This window comes from Symphodus melops (assembly GCF_947650265.1).
Source record: "Symphodus melops genome assembly, chromosome: 18".
NCBI lineage: Eukaryota > Metazoa > Chordata > Actinopteri > Labriformes > Labridae > Symphodus > Symphodus melops.
Genome location: NC_136708.1, coordinates 16452601 through 16478088, shown reverse-complemented (window position 1 = coordinate 16478088; position 25488 = coordinate 16452601). Strand labels below are relative to the sequence as shown.

At 40.1% G+C, this 25488-nt stretch overlaps 1 protein-coding gene across 3 annotated transcripts in view; it reads right to left on the bottom strand.

The window, feature by feature from the left end:
- Positions 1-23646, bottom strand: part of ripor2 (RHO family interacting cell polarization regulator 2) — a 65649-nt gene extending 42003 nt beyond the window's left edge. Inside the window, exon 1 of one of the 3 annotated variants that reach the window (XM_079367692.1) lies at positions 23552-23646. In XM_079367692.1, the coding sequence (XP_079223818.1) occupies positions 23552-23612 (61 nt within the window). In that variant the 5' untranslated portion in view covers positions 23613-23646. Of the gene's footprint in view, positions 1-3752; positions 4056-18086; positions 18436-23551 lie in introns of those variants that run through there. The other 2 variants (XM_079367691.1, XM_079367693.1) reach the window with 2 other exon arrangements.
- Between the last annotated feature and the right edge of the window lie 1842 nt (positions 23647-25488).

The following is a 25488-nucleotide window of genomic DNA, read 5'->3' as shown; positions in this document are numbered from 1 at the left end:
CCCCAGTGTAACAACCACAACCCACCTCCTTGACACCAAAAATTCCCGACACCCATAAAACACATCTCAACCCTCACTGAGGAAGGGGTGATTGTAGGGTAAGACATGCTGGGACAGGCGAGCAGAACCAGACCATCGTCATCATCTGGAGAGCAGATAAGCTGTGACTCAGAGCAGACAGGACGGCATCATGTCACCAAACCGCAATCTAAATGAAGGCTTCCTACTGTTGACTCTGAATCACTTTATCTAAACAGACTTTCTTCAACAATAGCAGGTGTGAAAAGTTAAGAACTAAATGCTTTTCTTAAAATAATACCAGTTTGTAGGCACTGCGACAGACCGATCAAAACAACTGTCATCTATATTTATAAACTGAATGACCCAATTTCCCCACAGGGAGCATAAAAAAACCCCCTCAGCACCAAATCAACTATTGTCAGCCTGTCAGAGTCAGATCAAGGGTCAAGTAATATTTAAAGTCTGGATCTTCAGCAAGAGATTGAATTTTATTTTTGTGAACATCATTTAGCTCTCACGGTGCAAGCTCAGCGGCTAAAGTTCAATCATTCCTCTCCCCGTCCCCATGGAGCACTTTGAGTTTCTGCAGCTTACACGCCTTATCAAATAACTATCAGCTGTAAAAACCTTAAGGAGGCACTCCTCCTTTAAGAATGTAAGAGCTGGGCCCCCCCCAAAAAAACCACACATATGCTCACAGATGGAAAAACATATGTATGTGCATGAAACACATGCACACAGCTACCCACACGCTCGTACAGAGGCAGGAGACTTTTCCAAGACAAGCAAGCAAGAGGGCTTGAGGAAAGGAAAAGGTCAAGTGCTCCGAGTGTGAGACTTTGATAGAGTATAAAGCACTACAGTCTTTATTAAGGCCGCCACACAATGTACCAAGGTGTTGTATTTCTCCTTCTGGTTCACTTATGAACATCTTAAATCAACTCGGCCAGTGAGGTGGAGAAGGAAAAGTTAGTTAGTAAATCAATTATTTTAAAAAACAAATAACTTCTGTATTAAGTTATTAAATGAAAGCCGCTAACATGTCTGTGTTTCCAGAGAACTTCACAGAATTATTGAGGAGTTTAAAATCAGAAAACAGACATGCAGTGAATTGAGCGCCGTGCGGCAAATGCTAAAATCTGCATGCAAAGATATACCGGTACATAGCATAGCATGCTAGCATGCATGTGTTACTGGTGCTCAGTTGCACGTTAGCAAACATTTTACATTTTCAAAAGAGGCCCCAAATACAGAAAACTACAAAGCTTTTAACAAACGTAATGTGGCCTGTGGCTACCACAGCTTTTACACATTTTACAAAGTGATATTTGTGTGTAATGTGAAGATACACAATTAAATGTTTTTACAAAATATCCTCCGAGATTAAAGACGATTTTTGCCAAATGTCACGCAAATACAGCTTGCATTGGTGGAGATGATAGAATGAAACTGACTCTGAGCATCACCATTGTCTTCAGGTTGTCTCTTAGAAACTGACCATAAAACGACTTTCTGAAAAGGACGGATTTAAGCCACACAGAAAAATATCAGTTTCACCAAACCATTCAAGATTTACATTCACTTTACAAAGGTTGAAATCTGACTGGTTAGACAAGAAACAACTTCAGGTTGTTGTTTTTTTTTAAAAGCCTGCTGGATTTTAAAATGCTTGTCAATGTTGTTCATAAAGGCAACAGGCCAGTATCCCATGAGCTAAAAACTAACCAGCCGTGTTTGTCTGGATTGATTGAGTTTGAATGGTGGATCATGTGCAAGTCTATGAAAAGTCATCATGTGCAAGTCTATGAAAAGTCTGAACATGAAATGATTGGCATAGAAATTCAACTGATCTGGAACTTCAAAGTCTGAATTGTCTGCGAAATCCTGATAATTCATTTAACCTTTTTAATTATTCTCAGCCAAAATGCCAAAAAAAAAAAAAAGGGCAGGCTTTTTCATGTTTTCTTTCTCTTATCTGACAGAAAAAAACAATATATTAGAGGTTAGGGCATCTAGCTGGACAATACAGCAAGAGGTTTCATTTGTCCTCACTTTGTTAAACTTAAGTCAGCGGATAAAGACAACTGGCAGATTATTCAAACTTGAAAGTAATTTGTAGTTCCAGCAATAAGACGGTCTTTGGGCTAACATCTCTTTAAATCCCAATCAGTTGACACCAACATCACAGTGTTGTGTTTTAGTAGATTTTGGGGAAAACCCAACAGAACAACAAGAGCGTCTGAATCTCCTCCAAACCACAGTCATAATTCCTTTAATGAGACTCTGGAGAGAAAGAAGAGGAAATGAGTCTGTGTGTGCGTGTGTGTGTGTGTGCGCGCGTGTGTGTGTGCGCACTTGTCCCTGCATGAGAAAGACTGAAACAGAGTGCAGGGGAAGAAAGAAGGCTGAGGGAGCAGATGCAGGGAATGAAAGGCTGGCTGGGGTAAAGTAGAGAGAAGGTGAAGGAGAGCTGGTGTGTGCGTGAAAAGAGAAATAGAGAGAGTGTCTGGGAACAGACTGCTACTGCATCCCTGCAGCCCGCCTTCGGTTTGGCACAAATACGTTACCCCCTCGTCTCAAGACCCCTTCAAACAGATCAACCAGGGCCCGAACTGGCTGGCAGGGAAGCATAGCACTTCCACTTAACCATATCAAAGAACTGAAAGAGCATTTAGCCTTGAAAAAAAAGCCTCCTTTTCTTAGACACAGTGTGAGCAGCCAGGGAAAAGCATCGCTGCAAGCTGTATGCATATTCGGGCAAATGACTTCCCTGTTGTTTTGATTTTATTTTCCAGTGTTAAGGACTTGGGATAGCTTGATAAAAATGTTCTTTTTGATGATCTAGGACGACATGCAGCTGAGATCATCACCTCAGCTCAGCTGGCAGGCTTTTGAAAAGAGCTGATATTGAAATATCAAAGAATTGACACTTCTCTCTAGTGTTTTAGAGCCTACAAGCAGAAAAGAAGTGATTTGCTAGCCATCTGGCAGGTAGAAATCTGCAAACAGTCTTCTGACAGAACAGTCAAGTCTGCTCGCTCTGCAAAGAGACCATTTTTCTTCTGTTTATGTGCTGTGGTTCAGCTGTGGGTGGTGTCAGTGCATGACAAAAGACTGATGCACTTTGACCTCCATCCTCACAAAAACCTGGAGGGGCATTTTTGAAATCACTGACCTGATATCCTCGTGCATCAGGAGTAAAAGTGAACACCCACGTGCATACAGATAAACACCAGTGACTTCACAGTCACAATTTTCTCCATTTAAACAAGCATCACGTGTCTCCAAGACACAAAAAGCAACCAGAAAGCAAGACATAATGCACACCACATCATCTATGTAGTGGACAAACCGACAAACAATTCACAAACTCAGTGGTTATGGGTCACTTTTTCCCCAAATTGTGGCTCAATAAAATTACGAAAATGGAACATTCAAACTCATCAAAGAAGCATCCCCTAAAAAAGGATTGGTAAAACGCACTATAATAGATCAAAATTGTACCAGCCACAAATTCATGTCACGAAAACGCGATTAAAAATCGGGATTATCGCTTGTTTGTGTGGGTTTATCCTCCAATGAGATGCATCCTCGGTGAGCTGTGTGATCCACTAACCTACTGCCCCGGAGTACACGCTTTCTCTCACCGTCGGTCGAAATAAGCCACTTGCTTTTAAATTCAACAATTGCAGTCATAGCCCTGTAGAGTTAAACTGGACGATGCTTCTTACCTCTGCAAAACTTCACGACTGGCTCCTCAGTGGCGTCTGTGCCCGTCTACCTGCGCCCCTCCGTCCATGCGTAAATTGAACTTAAAGTGCGCTTTCGCTTTGCGCGCAGATTTGTTACTGCTGGTCGCACTAAAAAAATTAAAAGTACATCTCTCTGAGTCCCATAAAAAAAAGAAGCGGCCGGCCGGGTGAATGAGGTATAATCGTCGCTTTCCTTTCCCGGTGAGGCTCAGTGCAGCGGCCGCGCAGAGCAAACACTGATCCCCCTCATCCACATTCCAGTTTGTGTTTGCAGCGCTCCTCCTGAACAACGGAGAGCCAATAAGATACCAAGGATGTCACAGGGAGGGCGGGGCCACTCTGCTTTGTAACCCCCAAAGTTGGCTTTGTACATAGGCTATGTGATGGGTTGCACGTGCGTGATGGTGTACGCGCGCACGCGTAAAGCTCGGGGTATGCCCTGTGTCTCTATCTTGTACTGTATGTATGTCTCTTAAAATCATATCATCTGGGCTTTATTGGTATGGTATGACTCTAAGAATACCAGTACTGCGAAAGATAAAACATACATGTTGTTACTAATTCACTTTAATATGTGATAAAGAAATAAAATGATATATAAATACATCGAAAGGTAGTTATATACTAGCGTCATCTTTGACATTCAAACATTATTCGCACAACAGGGGCATACAGACTACGGGGATAGTGAGTTTGAATGAAAGGCAGTCTGTTTAGGTCCTTCAATTAATTTGGAGACAGCTGTATTGTTATCCGCAATACCCTTTTGCCCAAAGAGCGTCCAAGGTTTACTTGTCTGTAGATGTCAAATGTAAATATATATTTTCTCTACCAAGGTATGAAATCAAAAAGGACTTTCTCTTTTCTTTTTTCTTTTTTTTTACCATTTTCTCCCAGGGCCAATGACCTCAAGCCTCCATGTGCTGTGTGTATTTGTGCCTAATAGTAATCTGGGAGACAAAAAGGGAATGCAAGGTCAAGCATGGTAGATAATTAAAAAAATATTTTACCCTGTTTTAACAAGGCAATGACTTTGGAATACAGTATACAGCCTTTTTTCTCTGTTTATATCAAATATACCCCCGGGACAAATAAAGATTTTAGAATTGAATCAAATGTTTTTAGATTAATGTAGATATGTTCATGTCAGTGGTTTATTATAATTGTACGCTAACTGTGGTTCAGGGAAATCAACACACTATTTTAAACAACACATATAAGTAGACTATAGAACATTATTTTCCATTGAAGATAATTTACATACATGTTTATTATTTCAGACATTAGCCATTCCTTCTCTGCTTCCCTTGGCACACCACACAGCCTGCAGAGTGAATTCATGTCCACGAACCAGATTTGTCCAGCCATCACCTTCTGAACTGTCTCTAACATTTCTCTCTGCTCTCGTACTCTGGACAGCAGCAGGGCCATTTTTAGGAGGGAGAGCTGATGGGTTTAAATTTAGACCTTTTGATGTTTACTTAGTTTGCAGTTGAAGCTTCTTTTGAAGCAGTACAGTACAAACTGTCTCCCTCTGCAGCCCATTAAACACATGATCATGAGTTTAATTTGGCCTGTGAAATTGATGGTGTGATTATCTGTCATTACACAGCTTAACAACAGAGGCTTGTTTATAAATTATATTTCCAATGCATTCGCCTTGAGTGGGTTCAAGGTTTACATTGATTTCTTTCTCCTGGACAGTAAATGACACACAAATTGAATTACTCGGAAGAGTATCAAGGAAAAAAAAACACCTCCATCTGCAGTATAGCTACATACAGGGTACATACACAAGTGCTGGAGAAAATAAATGTATTTGCGACAAGCTGGTATAACGCTGAGTGACTCGTCTTCAAGTGCCTCAGCCAGCTTGATTGGCCTCCATAAGTGGATACGCTCTTCCCCTGAGTCCATACAAATCCAATTCAACTCGCCCTTCCAAGAAGCCAAGGGAGCAGAAAATGGCTTGTCCCTTTTAATCCATCAGTTTGACGTAAGTAGAGAAAGGGACTTCATAATGACTCACTGATATGATTCATGTTAAAGCGTAGGTTCAGAGTTTTTTCTTGGCTGGTTCTTTTTATAAGTATGACTACAGCTTTGGCGAGAAAATTTGGGGCGAAATCAGTTTAGTTGACAAAACACCAAAAGGAGGATAATGATAGCTTTCTGCAAAAAACCCCCCCAAAAAAACGATGAACAGCAAAGAGAAAGCATACCTAAGTGGGTTATTGGTTTGAAATTGCTTTAAAATGCTCTCAAGTATACATAAAAGCTACTGAAATTGGCTGATATTGCTCTAAAGCTGGGAACAGAACTATAAGACACTGAACCAGAGCTAGAAGGGGGTAAGGAGTCAAGAATTTACATCATAAAGATTACAACTAAACAAATTCCATCCACATAAACCATTAGACAAACTGTGGTGATATTTTCTGGAAATAAAAGTGTCTCCATTATTCAGAGTACATATTCCAGACTCAAATATGAATGTCAATGCTCTGTCAAGAGGGAAAACAGGCCAGAGCTGCCAGCTGGCCATCGATATTTATAGTATGCTGCTGTCAACGTTTAATGGGCCCCATGCAGGGAATTCAAACATATAGTGTTGGAACTATAAGTGAGGTTCAGAAAACAAGCAATTACGTTCCTCCAAACATTACACAGAGAGAAACATGCTGTTTTTATGAAGTTAATGAGGAAGTAAATAATTAGAAAAAGTCAGATTCTGAGTAAAAACGCAAGAGAATTGGAGAGGAAAAAAGAGTGAAAGATTATGGATGACTCCAGGAAGCTACAGTGTCAGGCCTTGAGGCCGTGCTGTACATCACTTTTCTATCCATCCGTTATATGGCCAAAATACTCTTCATTGCCTGAAATACACTTGCAAGATGTATGTTGTATAAAATTGAATTTTAGAAGAGCTGGGAATTGGATTGTGTCACCTACGAACAGACAAAGGCTGGCTGTTTCTTCTCCAGATGTTAATATTTTGAATTGCCCCCTGCGGACAAATAAAGTTTTTTAATTGAATTGAATTGATATATTTACATGCATCACTAAGCTGCCGAATTCAGCCTCAAAGACGGGGAAGTGTCATCGGTTTTCTCATATTATGCAAAATGTCAAAACAAAGGCAACAAAAAATCCCATTTGAAAACATTACCCTTCCTTATTACGCCTTCAAGTCAAACATGCCAGATCTTTTTCTGCCATGTGTTTTTCTCTGACTGTGACGTTGATTGGATCATTGTTAAATCTTCTGTAGTCTTACTTCAATTGTATGTCAAACATGCCTTGTGAGAAAAAAAAAAGAAAATTAGAAACAGCTTTCATTCTGCTCCCCTCTGAACCTATAACTATGAAATGATTAAAAAAGATGAATTCAAGGTTTCCATTAGCCCTTTAGCTGAAGTTAACACACACACACACACACGCTTGCATGCACATTCAGACACTCCCCTCTTCTTCTGAGACTCTCAGCTGCTGCACAGCTCAGCCTGTAATTATGGCTGTCATCAGCAGCCCCTGACAAGCAGCTATATTTACTGGAAAACCAGCGCACTCGAACACACTACACACATAAAGAAAGCACCTTACACACTTGCACTTATCACACAAACACACATGCACTCAGGTACATACAAGCTATCAGTAGGTTTTGCCAATTAAATCACAGCAACAGGTCATTGAACATTTAGTCCGTATCATCAGCTCTAATTGTCTCAAGACGTTTCTCAGGAGGAACAAATTCATCTCTGGCTCATTTACAAAATGAAAAATAACAGAACAGATAACAGTCAATCATATTTCAGCAGCAAATCTTTGATGTCAGATCTTTTATGTTCATCTTTCCTTGATGATGATTGACTTCTTGAAGACAAATTGTAATAAATAGCTGTGGAAAAACTATAAAGCGAAGATTCTTTTTCTTCTTATCATCATGAACAAAGGACTGCACTTGCCTGCTATCTCTGATCTTAAACCTATTGTAAGTACCCCTCCTAAATATCCAATATAACACCCCCCCACCCATCTCACTCTCTGATTTGTGTTATAATAGTGTTTATATGTATTTATATCTATATGTCAAAAAATGTACAATATCCAAGAGGATTGCTTCAACACATTTGCAACCACTGTCAGTGCTTTCAATGCCCAACTTTCCTGTGGACCCACCTAATTTACAACCATGCTTCTCTGATTCATAATGTATTTCAACCAGGCTGAATGAAAACAACTCATTTTGGTTGCAAGATCTCGTCAAATTGTATTTCACTTTCGCAGGTTTTGCAGAGATTTTATTTTCATGAACAAATGCTCAACTCCTAGAGAACAGACACAAGAGTAAGAAGGCACTCACATGACCACCTTTTAACTGATAGTGTTTTTACTTGTTAGCATATAAGGTAATGTTTGTTTCATGTAAGGTACCAAGGTGCATATGTATGTGAGATGATTTGTATAGTCATCTAAATGAATAGCATTGAAGCATAGTTTGCTTCTTTCTCAGTGTTATCTTAACAAATGTGATTTTATTTAAAGTGACAAGGAGAATATTCTTCTATAAGAGACACCCAAGTATCCCAGATAGATCTGTTATTCCACATAAACCAGAACTGTAGGTGATGGGATTTTCAGTATATAAACAGAATGTATAGAGTTAGGTGTCCTCAATCTTAAGCCCATTCACGCAGAAAGTACAAAAGAAAACAACCCTCACTGACCTCCAAGCAGAGCCGTTCTTCTCCTTTTGTAACGACTGCCGTACGTCACGACACTCAATCTCCTGCTCGGCATATAGCGTGGCATTGAAACACCTTTGGTTCTCTTTACATCCACTATATGCCACATTACGTCCAGCCTTTGTTCCATTAATGCAGGGCCATTTATATATGTATTTCTTCTCTGAACATGTTTCACGTCTCTGCCTGACAAACATCTGACAGCTTAACCGGGATGAATCAGAAAGGCAAAACGAGCGCTAGAGCACGAAGGGTCAAGGCGAAAGGATGTACAGGCACAGCTGATGGTGTGTGTGTCTGTGTGTGTCAGAGGGTGAGTGTGCGGCATGTAAATACCAGTAGAAAATGCTGAATGCTTCTCGGGTTACAAGCCCTGTTTCAGTCAATTCATTGTTGGACTAGCCCTGAACCTGGACACAAAGTACATTTTGATATCAGCAGCTTTCATTTACTGATTACTATCCTGAAGATTCCTAAAAAACAAAGTATCTTTGAGGTCTGTACAAAGTTACATTTTAGTCAGTGAATCATTACAGGCTATATGCTGCCCTGTGGCTCAGCCCCATGCTGTGGCTCCTTCAGTCTGTAATGACAGGATGCTTTTTGCAGGTAGAGTCTCTCCCCTGAGGGACTCAGAGACACGTCATAGACTGGCAGCAGACTGCAGGTGTGTGCCAACAGTATCAAATCACCTGGTGTCATATGGGGACCACACAAAGCAAAGACATGAGATAGGGGATGTGTAATGTGCTTCATGAATAGTTTCTGAAAGATCAAAGTTGCACAGACTAATTTTTATTTGCTAAAAAAAAACGTTTTAAAAAGCTAAAATTCTGCAAACTACTTGAAAGAGAAATTACATATGACATTATAGAGGGTTAATTTTGTCTCAGGACTTGGTGGGCACCTAAGCAGAGCAGAAAAAAACTAAATACATTAACAGAAACACAACTAAAAATGAATGCTTGTCTACAGTACCTCCTGGATGTTAAATGAGTCTGCCATCCGCTTTATAATCTGAAAACAAAAGCAATGCTGATTTAAATTCCAGGCTAAGTCGACATACAAGTGATGCACTTCTTAAGTATGATTTGTTATAGTTGTATTTCTAACAGTCTGAAAAACAAAGCCATTATATTTCAGTCTCGTCAGTGTTTTATTTGTGAGGACTGACCAGAAGTGTTGCAGATACAAAGGAGGCAGCCTGGTTAGCTTGCCTGTAATGTAAGAACTGAGAAAAACATGAATACACTTGGAAGCAGCAACCCGCAGAGGATCAAAACTTCAGGTTACACTTTTTGAACACTCACGGGTGGTCTATAAGGTTTGATGTTTTAAACAGATTACTTCATTGTGAGAGAGGTTCCAAACCACTGACTGTAAACCCTGCACGCCCAGTGTTGCCCACAGCACTGATTGTCATGGTAACCAAACGGGAACAGTAAAGGAAAGGTTAGCAGGACATTGCAGCTATTATCTTAAATATACGTCTCTATTCAAGCATCAACTGAGAGGAGTTTACACTCACAGTTACGACCATTCTGCAAAGTAAGAAAGAACGATTTTGACTCTTGCATCATCTGGCTAACTGGATGATAAACAATACACCTGGAGTCCCGAATTATTGCGTTGTTTCCCTCTCTGTAAGCCTTTTAATTGTTTTCTCCCTCTTGAACAGCATCACATTTATATTTTGTGTGTTTTGGCAAAAGTAGGTCAGTGGAGCCAACTGTCAGAAGCAGGAAGAGGGAGACGCAGAGGGGTAATATTCCAGTTACAGTAGGTCCCCTCAGGTCAGAGCCCATCCCCAAAAGGACACACAGTGCCACCGATGCACAAACTACAGTACTGTCCTGGTCTTCATCGTGTTGTACCACTGCTGACAGAGACGACATCTGTGGCCAGACAGTGGAGGTGTATGTGTGGGAGGACTGTCAGTGTGTGGCTGACAGCCACCGCTTATATGAGGTTGCAAAGGAGGGGGTCATTGCATGTGTGTATGTGTGCATGCATGTGCGTGTGTTTTACAGTAGGGCAAGTAGATCAAGTCAGTTTTAGATCATCTTACAACCTCTAGCAGTGCCCTCTTTGGCTCGTAACTGACCTGTCATGTATGTCACTGCAACTCTGATACTAAATAAGATATTTCAACTTCATCATGCCACTCGTAAAATGAATCAAATCCATTTTTAAAAAAAAAGCTTGACAGCTTTAAGAGGTGGGAGTAACTTTTTTTGTCATGTGAAAATGAAGATCTACATTTGTTAAATCATGATCTGTTTTTATTGCTCTGCTGCAGGGAGGGTTCATTTTGTCAACTTTTATAATGCTAACCATTTGAACTTGAGCCAAGATAATCCACATCGAAAATTAAAGAACATCAAAGTGTAAATAATTGTCCATTATAAAGTTACAACTCAATGTGAAAGCTTCTGTTGAAAATTGAAAGATCATGCGTCCTTTAAACTCTCAAATCATCCTTCATTATAAGAAAAGAGCAAATACTTTATTTTGCCCAGAAATATTTGATTTCCTGCTTTGGGGAGTTTTTAAGCCAGAATGTCTTTACAAGACGAGCTTAGCACACGAGGTGTAGCAAAATAACCCACAAGTTACTGAATTCAGTTTCTTCCTACATGGGTATTTAATGGGGTATCCATCCTGTGACTTTTCTGGAAATGACAGCCTCTCTCCAACTTTTGTATCAGGACTCTGCTCACTGTGATCTTGAGGTTTGTTGTGAATTTTGTTAACTCAGAGGATACAGTTTCATTGAGTTTACCACAGAAGGCAAGTCCAGACATGAGAGTGAGAGCGGAATGGATTTGTGAAATCTGACCTGGTTTCTTGTCTTGTCGTCTTCTCCATGAGCTCATGTTAATGCCCGATGCCTGTGTGTGTGTGTGTGTGTGTGTGTGTGTGTGTGTGTGTGTATGTGTGTATGTGTGTGTGTGTGTGTGTGTGGGTGTGTGTGTGTGTGTGTGTGTGTGTGTATGCGTTTGTGTGCACGAGTGTGATGGGGGTGCTTCCCTAGCTCACCCTGCGGGCAACAGTTGAAAGTGTGTTCTGTTGAAGTGAGATAGATTTCATGTCATCAGCAAGATAATTTAATGAGTGCTCTACACAGAGCTCATATCGTATGCAGTCCTGATTTGATTTTAACACAATTAAAAATCCATACAATTACACCAAGATGTTATCGCGTGGATAAAATGTACAAACTGCGGACCCTAATGGGAAACTTTAACCCTGGTTAACTTTAACAGTGTATCAATAAGTGCAGGTTTCAAAGTTAGGCTAAGAATAAACTTTAGCATATTGGCTCCAAGCTAACTGTTTGTCCCTGCAATACTTCCAAGTTGAAATAAAAAAGCTTGCAGAAAAGCAGCACAATAGTTATACACAAACCACACCAAATGTATCTCTTACTTTCAGTTCAATATTTTTTATGTCATGGAATAAGCTATCTATAACATTTTCACATTTTCAGTTTTGCAAGCTAGCAAAACTAAGTGTTCAAGTGTTTTTTTCTAATGTTATTCACTATACTAGCATGTGTAGACCTAACATTGAGTAAACTTTCTGTAATCCAGTTGGGTTACCAAGCGGAAAAATAAGAAGAAAGGAACTGCTGCAGAGTATCCATCAGTTTATGTAAAATATATTTCATTTAAAGACAGATAGCCACAGCTTGACAACAACACGTTCTGGCAATCTAGCAAAACTAGACGTTCAAAGGGTTGTTTTGTTCTCATTTGCTAATGCTTCTCAATGTTACCTTCTTTTAGCCAGAGTTCAACAAAACTCAATATGCCTATATGGTTTATGTTTTTGACTTTTAACCAAGATTGCTTTGTTCTTCCTAATGTCTTTAGCTCCTCATTTCTTAGAGTACCAGAGGAATGTTGCCCCTCGACTACCACTTCCAGGAAACACCTATGACATGAATGTGTTTGACATGCCCCCTTGAAAACAAGCTTTCGTGTTTTGGCATGCCTTAATTCTGGCTTATTTGATCGCTTCTTAAATCTCAAGCAGTGTTTAGCTGAGAAAAGAAAAGAAAAGCCCTCTGGCAAAGTCTGGAGAAAAGGCTTAAGGAGCGCAGGTGAAAACACAACATTAAAGCTTTGACCTCATTCAGTGGTAGCTGTCATATCACACCGTTAGGTACTCCCATCCCCCTGGGGATTTATTTACATTCTCTAAATCTGTTAAAGGACATTAGCTGAATGGAAACCCATCATAAAATCTTGGTGATTGACACGCCTTTGTGCCAAAGGACTTTTAAAAAAACAAATTAAAAGAAGAAAAACAGCCAGACAATAGAGGTTGAGCCCTGTAATTAGTGGTTTGTCTTCTAATTGGTAGTCCGGGTGGAGTGGATATACATCCTATTGCACAACTGGAACATTACACAACAATCCTGCACCAGAATAGATCAACTTTTCCAAAACTAGCACTACCTCTGTGTTTAATGAAAAGGATTAGATTGAACACATGCAGTAAACGTAGCTTGCCAAAGGAAGAATTGTTTCCTATGTGGTTCTCGAGCATAAATGTATTCAAGGGTGCTTCAAGGCCTCCTTAAAGGACCACTCACTTGTGACTGAAAGCAGCTCTGTCAAGTTTCTGACCTGACCCAGTTAGTCAAACACCAGTTTATTTAAACACCAAACACCATCCCTTCATACCAACAAAGGCTTCATCGATCTTACACTGAACTTTATTTTTACTGTTATTAAATCCCCAATACTGTGGTTTTCCCTTCAGGATACGCTAAACACTTGTGCTTTTCTTTTACATTCGGTTTGCTACTCTGCCAACCCCTTAAGTAGACCAGCAAAGCAAACTCAAGCCCTTTAAATTGCTTAAAAGGAGGAAGCAGAAGTTAAAAAGCCATTGAGTTGATTTAGGACTTAATGAAGCTGCTGTGCACTTTTACTGAAGTCCTTGTGGCATTTAGGTAAGCCATTTTCTTCAGATGTTTCCGGAAAGGGGGACAACACAGTACATGTTTGGTAAAGTGTGTTAACAGGTGAGAATAGCAGGACATTTGTATTAAAATTCACAAAACCATTGAAGCGTTGTTTTTTTCTCTCTCTAAGCTCTGAAAAGAGTGGTTAGGGTCAGGTGTGTAGAGGGGATCTTTCAGAGGCTCATCAGGGCCGAGCTGAGACGGTTTAGTATCATCCCATCGTATGAGAGGATCAAACTATCTAAAATGCATGTAACTTGCAAGGTTGTTGAGACAAGTCAATAAACTTTTAAAAACAAAAAAAGAACTGTACACGCTAATTGATTTCCAATGGTCAAATGAGGCACAACGCTGCCTTTATAAGGTCTAAAAATCAGTCAAAAAAGTTTTCATCTTATAAGTAAAAGAAGTTCAAACAGTCGTTCACATTCATAGAGAGCCAATTACAAGGACAAAAAGGCACGTCTTCTCCCTGTTTTTTTTACAGTACAGAATCACCTCCATAGATTTTAGATGTCTGCTTCCAGACTGAGCTGTCATTATATGTTGATAAATTAATTGAGACTGTCACTTTCCCGGGATGGGGCATCATAAAAATGTGCCATCACCAAGATGGAAACACAATGATATTAAATATATTAAAGAAAATAAACTAAGATGTAGATTTTGATATATGTTATAGCCAGTAACATCAGTAATCTGTTAACACTTGTACAGTTGCATTATTCACATGCTTGTTGCTTTCTCCAAGCACCATTTTCACGAGTATAGCTCGGTATAACTCTCTCACTTGCCTTAAAGGAATATGACATCTCAAATCACAATCCTGCACCTTCAAATCTGTCTGCTCGACTGTTTCTCCAATGGCCAAAGACACAGTCCTAAAGTCCTAAACGTACTGCATCAGGAACAAAGAACTTTGTGTTGAAATCAGTCAATGTAACCACATTTCTCAATGCACAGGGTGAATTCCTGTCAACAAGTATCCCAATTTCATGACTCTAAAAGAGCACTCTGCTTCCTTTCAGTCCCATTTTATTTTTCTCCTAAGTAGACCCATCTGCTTTGACTGATGTAGGGCTACAGCTAAAACACATTAACGCCACTGAGTAGAGCTAACCAAGGCTTTTTGCTAATTCATAAAACCTGAAGAGAACTTTCTGAGAGTCTGAGAGAGGAAGAGAGACAGAAAATAGGGAAGGGAGAAAGTGAGCTTGCGACCATGTAACTGCGCTGTAAAGCACTTTGTCATTAATGCTGCCAGGCTAAATGTAGCGCTCCTTTGGTCATAATTTAGAAGCACAGCAGCAAAAGAATAACAAGAGTAACAATGCCAAATACTACCTATTGTCTCTGGGAGTGCACACATAAGATATGCGAAACAATTCCTTATTACTGCAGTATTATTAGAGTCATGTTAGATTTTTAAAAAGTAAAATGCCTCTCTTCTTGCTGTACAGTCTTTATCTTTCAATTCATAATTTACTTGGTGCATTAAATAGCTATTCCTACACTGACATCACCATCTAAAATTACTGCATGACTAGACCAAACATGGCCCTTAGGTTATATGTGCAAGTGGCCCTAGGCGACCCACACTAAAGGTTATATTAGGTGGCGGCCTTAATATGGGTGTTGCGGAGAGAGTCACTTGATGTTGTAAAAAAAACCACAAGAAAATATGCCTGTGAGGAAGGGTAGGATGGAAAAATGGATCTTAATTGAGGAAACAAGACTTAAAGCTTCTGACCTACACATATGCCCTAACCTGTATACAAACATACAAGGCACAACAGCTCTTACAAAAAATTAAATTAATACATCCCGCTACTGAATGGTTACAAAATTGGTGAACATATAAACATTGAACAGGCTCCAAATGACCTCTCAAGGGCAAGATGTCAGCACACATTACCATTTTACACATTAACCACATGTGCCACATTTTTGGAGCTACCTATTCTGTTGTTCTTGCCAGAGGATACATTGTTCTTGATTTAACACCAGTGGCCTTCTAACCTATAGTGAATCTTCGCAGTGATTGTCTGTTTTAGGGATTTCTAAGTTTTCTATTTTAATGGGTTTTTTTCCCCCCTCATGATGCATTTAATGTCTGTAAGGAAAGAGTTGTCTTTTTTTTCTCAATTTTATACAGGCTTTTGAATGAACTATTCAGTTTTGGTACACTACCAAGGGGGGACCAGATCCCAGGTTGGGACACTAATGACTTAAGTAATAATCTACGAGGTTTACTTCTGTAACTTTTGTAAAATATGTCAACAAGTGTTGGATAGACTTCTATAAACTTTCGTAGACATTTATGGTATCAGGTCAAAATTTCAATTGATCAAATACTTCTGTTTTGTACAAAATATTGACAAATCTAATGGATTTTCATTCATTAAATGAGTGCTTGACCAGATTGCATGTCCGCTGACTGCAAGCAGTTGAGTTTAGCTGAAGATTGAATATCCTTTGAGAGATTGTTTTTAGCTTTACACATACCTCTGAATGTTTTAAAGGCCTTAACATACAATGTAATCCATTAATTTGGAAGAAATAATATGCAACAATGGGGGAAAAAATGATCAAAAAATATTCATACTTAGGTTTGGTTACTTTTTTGTTTTCAGCCCCCCCTTTAAGACTTTATCAGATACAATGCCATAGTCTTGCAATCCTTACAGCTATGCTAGTTCAACACAGATTTCTAGTTTGTGGTAGAAATGCTCAAAGATTTGTAAATCCCTTGCTAATAATAAAACTAATGATTTAAAAAGGAAATAGGCCAGTGGTAGTAAATTTGCATTCAGGGCCAATACGGAAGAAACCCATGAGTACTCAACACAAAACACACAGTATAATTGCCATGACTAATCCAAAGAGCTAATTAGAACAGAAAATACAAGTGATCTATATTCTGCAACCTTCAGCTGTGTCTGTGAATAAGCACACCAATGCCTTATGGCCAACCTCCGCATGTATCCGTGCACTGTGATTGGCTGGTTTGTTGCAGAGAGTCCTCTGTTGGCATACCTTCTGGCTGTAATGTTCAAAGGGAACGTCACATTACCATCGGTATATCTCAGTCAGAAGTGGGTCAGTGGATGCATTAACATACATTACACACCAAATGATGCAATATGTGGGAATATCCTCTTCACTGTCCACTCATCATCACTGAAGCTGCTGCAGAGCAGGCAGAGCCTGTGTGTGCCGAAGATATGTCTTTACATGTATAAATAGAGATGTGTTAATCTGTACAATGGAATCTGTCCGTTTGAAATCAAAACCTTCAGCACATAAACATGGCTGTGCACTTGAGGAGCCCCAGGCATGTGAATGTGTGTGTGTGTGTGTGTGTGTGTGTGTGTATGGTGGACCACTTTTTCAATGTTGTGTTTGTGTGTGTGTTGCCTGAGGGGGAAATGTTGTTTATAGTTGGACATTTTGGAAAATATGCTTTTTTGAAGTGTTACATGAGAAACGTGAAACCACTCATCTCTCAATTCATTATGAAGCTACAGACAGCAGTGTGTTTCTGCATGAGGCGATATTAGCCCATTTAATGTTACCTTGAAATGTGACGCTTTATCTTATGGGTCTGATACGGGGGTTCTTGCTTCAGATGTTAAAGTGGCTAAAACTGATGCGTTTTACGTAGTCCAGATAATGTGAAAGTAGATAAGAGCTCCTCAGAGCACTTAAAACAAACATAAAACCACAACTACAATACTTGATGCGACCACAGAATCGAAACGTGAACTTCCATGGGCTCTGCAATTTCAGAAAATTTCAGCAAATGCGTCACAATTACTGAACGCAATCAACGTTTTTAAGGGAAATGTTCAATGGCAACCTACTCTTTTAGACACTATCTTTTCAGCAACACCTTCAAAATAACAGCAAAAAAGAACAATAGTCAATTGTTATGTAACCTGGCAGCATCATTCCCTCATTTCTCATCAAGATTGAAATAGACATCTTGAATCTTGAATCAGTCTGTAAAACAACTTTTTCTTTCTTCCAGCTTAACGTAGGTTATTGTAACAGCTGTTTGTACAATGTTTGCTGCACACTGCTTGGTTAAAAAACATCTGCCTCTTACACAAGACCGCCCACACGGCAGAGGGCATGGATCCTGTGAGCTTTCTAAGAAGGGTAAAAGTTGAAAAATCAATAAACAAACTCTGCAGAAAGCTCCAGTGAAGGAAACAAGAAGCAAGAATGTCTCATTAGTCATGCATTCATTACACCGTCTCATTACCACAGTATGTTGCATGAACATGACTTAAAGTAGCACACTAAAGCTTTTTTCCCTCTCCACTGAGATAAATCGATTTTTGTGGTTGTTTTTAACATCAGTTTGCATCTGAGCTTAGTCAAACATGCAGAATACAACCACACCTACACAGCTGAAGAGATCCCTCTGGGCCACACTTCAGCCATCACTTTCACCCTCTTCTTAACCCTGATCACAACCACAAGTGTAAAACCAGCCAGTACTCCTCCAGCTGCACTCCTCCAGCAGCCTGTTCAGTGAACCCATGCCTGCATTCACACTTTTAAACTGACCCTTGGCAAACCTACCGTCCTCAGAGAAGACATCCTCCGCTTCCTCGCGCATCATCTCATCCAGGTCATCTTCTGCAATGTCGGTCACAGCCATCATTACTACTCCTCCTCCTCTTCTTCTTTTTCTTCTTCTCCTTCTCTCCCTCGGCTAACTAATCTGAGCTTCCAGGGAGGTGACTGGGCTGTAAAATCGAATCAACGCCGGATCGGCCTCTTCGCTTCAGGCGACAGTCCGATCACTGGCAGGCTGCTCGCTCGAGTAGCAGAGGAAAGGGACTGAGCTTCTCAGCAGGAGGATGTGTGTAAGTGCCAGGTGAAGTGTGTGTATCTGTGTGGGTGAGGGAGGACTCCCATCGACCTTCGCTAAGTTTCAGCAACAGGACTGATTTCGTAACATCCTGTGTAATGCTGAAGTGAGAGTGTGCAGTTTGGAGAGCACTTGTATGAACAAGTGTGCTTGTGTGTGTGTGTGTGTGTGTGTGTGTGTGTGTGTTCGGGGAGGGTCAGTCATCTGTACGTGTGTGTGTGTGTGTGTCCATATGCACAGTATGGCTCTCTACATGAGTCAGCTTGAGAGGCTGGTGATAAACAGAAATAAATAGATTCATTATTTTGAGCCAGCATGGAACGAAAAAAAAGGGTGTGAATAAACGTGTGTTTGTGTGTGCGTGTGCGTGCTTGTGTTTGTAACATGGAATGCGGGGTGTGAGGTTAGCTATACTTGCCATTCCTTCACAGCTCGCTATGAATCATGGGAGCACGCTGATTGCTCCCTCTATTTTTCCACAGTGCTTATATGGTCTGGTGCTGCAGCTGAACGTCTCCATGGACACTGTTGGAGGCTTTGTTTATCCTCTATTATTATCACAGATTTTACATTTGGGAAAAAAGTTGACACCTTTGTTTTAAAAATATAACAATGACCCTCCCAAGCATGATCAATTCAAAAGGTGTTTGAAAACGCTTAAAGCTGTTAGAAAGACATTCCCACAAGTCTTCCAGAAAAATATTCCCCCTACAACAAATAAAGATAGATTTGTGATGGTGTTTAAAAAAAACCTGCCTGTCTAATGTGTTTTTATGATGATTGGAGCTTTCAATAACTTTTCTGACAAAGGTTTGTCTATAAAACAGCCACAATTCTTGCCAAACAATCTCAAATATTTAAGGATAAAAAGCCTCATGAGATTAAATACAAATGTGTTATGCGAGCAACTCTGTTAGACTGTAGTGGGCTGTAGCTCAAAGTGTATAGCCAACAATGCTAACACAGTGACATTTGTACATGTCATTCACCTTTGCTAGAAAGTACATTAAGCTAACTTAAATGTGTGTCTCTTGTTAAGAGGTAAACTGTTTCTATGTTTCTACATGATTAAAAAGAAAAGTAAGAACCTACAATCTCGCTAGCCCATCAATCAGGCAATAGTACAATGTTAGACATTAGCAAAAAGCTTTAATACAGAATGACAGTTCAAAAACCCAGAAAATATGTTTCAGTCACACTAAATATGAGACATGTCACCTGCCTGACAGTTCAATGACTCGAGACTTTTGGGTACATGTAACAACTTCAAAGTTTTGTAGTGTGAAATGAAAAACTTTCCAACTTTTTATGGGTGTGATATAGAAACAGTACTCCAGACCTTTTAAGGTTTTGTACTATCCCCAAGAGACCCCTTACAGATGCCGTTGATCAATTCAAGCCCCTAAATTCCATGCAGGATGACGTCTTCATGTTTCTTTTTTTTTTACTGTAATTTGCTCGATGATTGAAAGAAGACACTATATCTCACATCATGTCTTCACCAAGCACTTTCTCCGAGTCACATCCCATTTACGTAACACCATATCAACCAGAATAGAAACTAGGCCTCATGTCAATTCATTATCACTTTTCCTGCAGACTTCCTCTCCTCTGACGCTGCCTCGCTTTAAGGCCAAAGCTCAAGGGAATGAACCTGGAGGCAAACTCATTTTCAGTGAGGCTAGTCCAGACACTTCAGAAACTGTAAAGTGTGTGTGTGTGTGTGTGTGTGTGTGTGTGTGTGTGTGTGTGTGTGTGTGTGTGTGTGTGTGTGTGGGTTGGGGGGGGTTGATTAAGCAAAAGCAATGTTTAAAAATGTATAGGACGAGAAGATTGCCTTTTTGTCTGATGTAATTGAGGTGGATAGTGTGAGAACTAGACAATAGTCATGGTGTTGAATAATGTTGTTTGCTACCTGTTAGTCTGAAGCAGGAACCAAAACTGTGACAGAGTCTAAAACGGGAAGCACTGAATAGGACTCTGACCTCAACCCAGACACTCCTGCAAATTATCCTTTAAGAACAAGCCACAAAAAAAGAAAACTCACTGCAGACTATTCATTCAATTATTGTTTTTTTGTAGCTTTTTAAAACATAAAAAGGCCCCAAAGCAGCTTGTTTGAGTTCCTTCTCATTACATTTTATGCTTTTCTGGCTTTTTAGCTGTGACTGACTGCACAGTTTTGGGCACACATGACACAAACTTAATTCTTGATAGATTCAAGCCTAATGCAAAACACATGTTCAGACACACAATCACATTCACACATCCGACAGCCTTTTTCTGTGTTTCACTCTGTGAGTATAGGAGCGCTGCAGGTTGAAACTCACTGTTGACAGTATGGAAAAGGGTATAACGCAACTATATGAATGTTCAACAGCAGCAAGAGCAATTACAATCAACAACTTTCAATAAAATTACATTTATATTGCCACCAAAACTATAGAATAATCTTCTATAAGGGGCCATAATGGCTTCTCTGTTGGTGTGTTTAGTGATTCTTTAATCAAACTGTTAAAATGTTATGTTCTCTGCCCATAATCTTGGTTCTTAGCAGACAGCAGGGACATTTGGACTTGGTGCTGTGATCCTAGAAACTTGAATACTATAGTCTGCAGGCAAGTAAACAGAAACGAAGACAAAACCCTGACAAATGCAAAGTAGAGCCCACTATCTTATGCAGATTCATCCCACTCCCATCTGTTCACTGTACAACCATCACAGGTTCTGGTGACTGTATCATGATTAATGCACCAAAAAAGACATCAAACCAAGAGTTAAAATTTAAAAAATGATGGATGGAGGTATTGAAAGGTCCAAATCCGAGCTTTCAACTTCACTTTTTTCTCTCTTTCCCTCAGTAGCAACTTTTAAACATTTGTCTTCACAGGCAGGAAAACAGGGTCATGTTTGGGCTGCATTTGCCCTTCTGCATTTCAATGACTGGATACATTGTTGTCACCAGCAGAGAAAACCCCCTGCTCCGGGAAATGCAAACGCATGCTGCAGGGATGCAAACACACAATACCAAACACATATACACACACACACACACACACACACACACACACACACACACACACGTCCATATAGTAATACTCACACAATGCCAAAAAAACACCCAGCAGACAACACGCAGTTGTTTCTCCTGCACTGCAAAGAGAGAGCACAATCGGACCCGCTTGGTACAATGGTGTTGTTTGAATGGGGTCAAACAATAGAGAGCTCTTTGCCGTCTGAATCGAGCCAGATGATGAGAGTCCCAGGAGGCTGAATAGGCGGCTTCAGCCTCCTACACACTCACTGCTCAGGCCTTGACAATATGCATCACGTTACTTTGTACTAAAATATCAGTTATTAGCATAGAAGGAACATATGCAGCCTCTTTCACAGAAGTTTGATTGCCATAAGATTCGAATGAAACGTAGTGAGGGTACCAGACTAAAATGTTCAGAAAAACTTTGAGTATCAGATTCACCAACAGCATTTATGGTAAAACACAAAATACATACATAAGACAAAACACTCAATTAAGTTATTTTGATGAATTAAGACAGGAAAAATGACAAATGACAAAAGACAGGATTTTTGCACATTGCCTTCACTCCATGGCTACCAGATAACTGAGCTCATCTTCTGTTTTTATCTGGAAAATCTGGTGTTAATGAAATCAGTGGACGCACCACTGAAAAAATAGAAATATCTAAGACATTAAAATTAAGACATGGCCTTTAAAACAAGCCAAGTAGCAGATTTCTAGGAATTTTATAAAGGCATTTGACGCCATAGTAGTTATACTTGCTGACCATTTTAAAAAGGATAGCAAATGATCAGAACATCAATGAAGAAATAAATCAATGAACAGCAAGTTAATGATAAGATAGTTTAAATATAGCATGGAAAATGGACCCATCACTCAACAGGAAACTGTTTCGCAAAGTCTTAGGAAACTGGATTTCCGCCTAGTACAAGGAACTTAGGCAAATGTGTGTTGCAACAGCATGATATAGTAGGTTGAGTGCTTAAGGGCAGAGACAGAAGGGAGAAAAGCCAGCCTGACCTCATCTCTCAAAACATGACGGAGTGATATGGGTCAAAGGTGAAAGAAAAAGAGAAAAGAGAGACTTTAGTAATGTCATTTTTTACATGAGGGTTGGGTTCGACTTAACTTAGATCATTCCCACAGACTAATGCCAGAGAGAGAAATGTTTAAAAAGAGACATCTTTCTTCTTTCCCTTGTTATTTTTTTCTCTGTCTCCTCCACCCGGGCTCCTTTCTCCCTCTTAGAAAGATGACAAAATGGGATGATTGTGAAAGGGTGCCTGGTTACCCTGGTAACAATAATGAGGGCATTGCATGGTAAATCCAATTTGCCATGGAACTCTCTGAGTCATTTGAGGTGCACATGTGTGTGTGTGTATGTGTGCGTGTGTGTGCGTGCGTGAGTGCGTGCGTCTGTGTGTGTGTGTGTGTGAGTGATGCACTACAGCTTCATAGTAAGTGAAGTAAAGGAGGACACAACCATAATGAACATACAGTAGCCCAGCTTGCACAGAGTCATGAAATGCAGACACACACACACACACACACACACACACACACACACACACACACACACACACACACACACACACACACACACACACACACACACACACACACACACACACACACACACACACACACACACAAGCCAGCTTTTCTTCAAACTGGAGATCAGAGAGTGGATCATGATTGTGGCTCAAACCAGCACAGTCACAGCACAGAACAGTGAGCCTTATTCAAAGCTTGGCTGAAAGCAGCTGAAAAAGCAATAATCCAAATCATAGGCAAAATAAGACGATTGAAATTGAACACCGCTGCATAAAACATACAGCAATCAAAGTGAACCACTGATTAAAACGCCTCATGAATACCTGGAGTTATTTAAGCAGAAAATTAGTGAGAGCATCAGAATAAATGAACTTGCAAATGAGTTCTGTGTTTCAAGTTGTTTTTAGACTAAACTTCTCAGTTTTTCAGCGGCATCCAATCACCACCTGGACAAACACAAAGACTTTAATTGTTTGAATATTCTGTTTGCATCAGGGTGCATGGGGAGAAAACAGCCAAAGTTATGCGAATAAAAAGGCAAAAAGTTAAGTGTTGAGAAAAACTTATAGATATACCTACTGTAAGAATATCGATATCGCTTCATCTTCATATGGTTGTATGTCCTGACTCTGCGGTACATTATAATATATGAGATCCCAGTGGACGTCTTCTTGTCAGTGTGAAGCCCAGATCTACTTTTGAGCTGTCACCAATTTCTATTTTTATGCTCTCTCCCTGTCTCTCCCTGTCCCTATTGTATTTTGTCTCTCTGTTCCACAATCGGATCCCTTTCTCTCACTCATTTACTCTTTGCCTTTCTGTCTCCTTCCCGGGTGCACAGAGGGCATCAGACAATGGAGGCAATACAGCCGCTGCGCGCCAGCTGTGCAGACTGGCACCACAGAGACGGCAGTGCCAATGTTTTGCCCTGATGCGGCTGTCGGGTACACCTGGAGGGAAATGATAATATGCCGCTGATGCACTCAAGCAGATGAAGCAGCAGATCACTGTTTTATCTGTCCATTTGTCTCTGACCTTCAATGTCAAGTTTGTAGTGGTTGTCCATCAAGCAATCTGGAGGGTGAGCGAAACAAAACCCAACGACTATAACTTAGGACACATTTTAAATTTATATCAATTTATTTTCTGTGTTGATTTATTTCAGGAGATGTGTTAGCTAATGTTCTTAAAGTTCTATTCCATGTTTAAAGAGTTTTAAGGCTAGTGTGTCTGTTTCCACAGACTTAAATGAAATTTATTGAAGCAAAAGAAAATGTGTCACGCTGTTGATTTGAAACTTAACAGAAATATTTTTAAGTCAGTTTTCAACCAACTAGCAACACTGAGGAAAAAAATCAATTACAGTGATAAAAAATCTGCCTGAGAACCAAACTGTGTGCTTCATTATGAAAAAGAAAACAGGTGTGGCAACAGAAACCACTTGGGGCGGAGCTCAGCTAAAGGTCAATAAGAGGAAATGCAAAATTGAAAACATGCTCATCTTTAGAAGTTGTAGGTAATGGAAGTACCTTCATCTAATTGCTGCAGCTGCATGTTGCGTTTGCCAAGAAGATCTCTGATAGTCAATATCTTCAAACTGCCTCAAGCTGTTCATTGTGAATTGTACAATATATTAACATTTGACAGAGAGACATTTTCTTGAAGGGTAAATCCAAAGCACGATGAGCAGGGTGACAGCAGGGTGGGGCAAAAGCTCTGAAAACCACAGCTTCCTCTCCCACGCCACCCAGCACATCCCCATGTTCTCCAGAATACATTACGTCCACTGCTGCAAGAGCAGAAACGGGAAGTTAACTTTCAAAACTAGAAAATTGCAGCTGATGCAATATTAGCTTATGGGCAGAATTACCCACAATTATGACCCTTGCTTTTATTGTTTCAGCTGTGAAAACCAGGGTGTGTATATTGTATAATTCTGTGCTTGACAGGCGTTCACACTCCTTTAATCAAACACAAACAGGATTTATTTATGAAGTAAAGTATTCAGGCAGAGCTTGGACGCTTCTATAGATATTAAAACTGTCCCAAACAAACAGGAAGAGAGAATATCACAACACAGCTTCTGAGAAACAGGGTGTGGACAAGGAAGGAATGGTTGGGCAACAGTGTGTAAAATAACATTGAGTGCCTATTGCAGTAGAGTGCACATGTGCTGCAGTAGCTATAAAAGGGTGTCACTGTTAGGAAGTGGGTGGAGGAGTAGTTTAGGGTCGCAGAATGACAGAACTGGTCAGAGTAAGTGTTACACATGTAGCCATTCTGCCCCGGTGGTCAGAGAAACAGGGGCAGTGGGCGCTGGGCTGGAAACTGTGGTGACAGTTCATCATCACGCATGAGGGCATACAAAAAACATTAAAGAATTTCTGTGTGTGTGTGTGTGTGTGTGTGTGTGTGTGTGTGTGTGTGTGTGTGTGTGTGTGTGTGTGTGTGTGTGTGTGTGTGTGTGCGTGTGTGTGTGCAAGTAAGTGTGTTTTCACCCTGCCTGGGTTTGTATC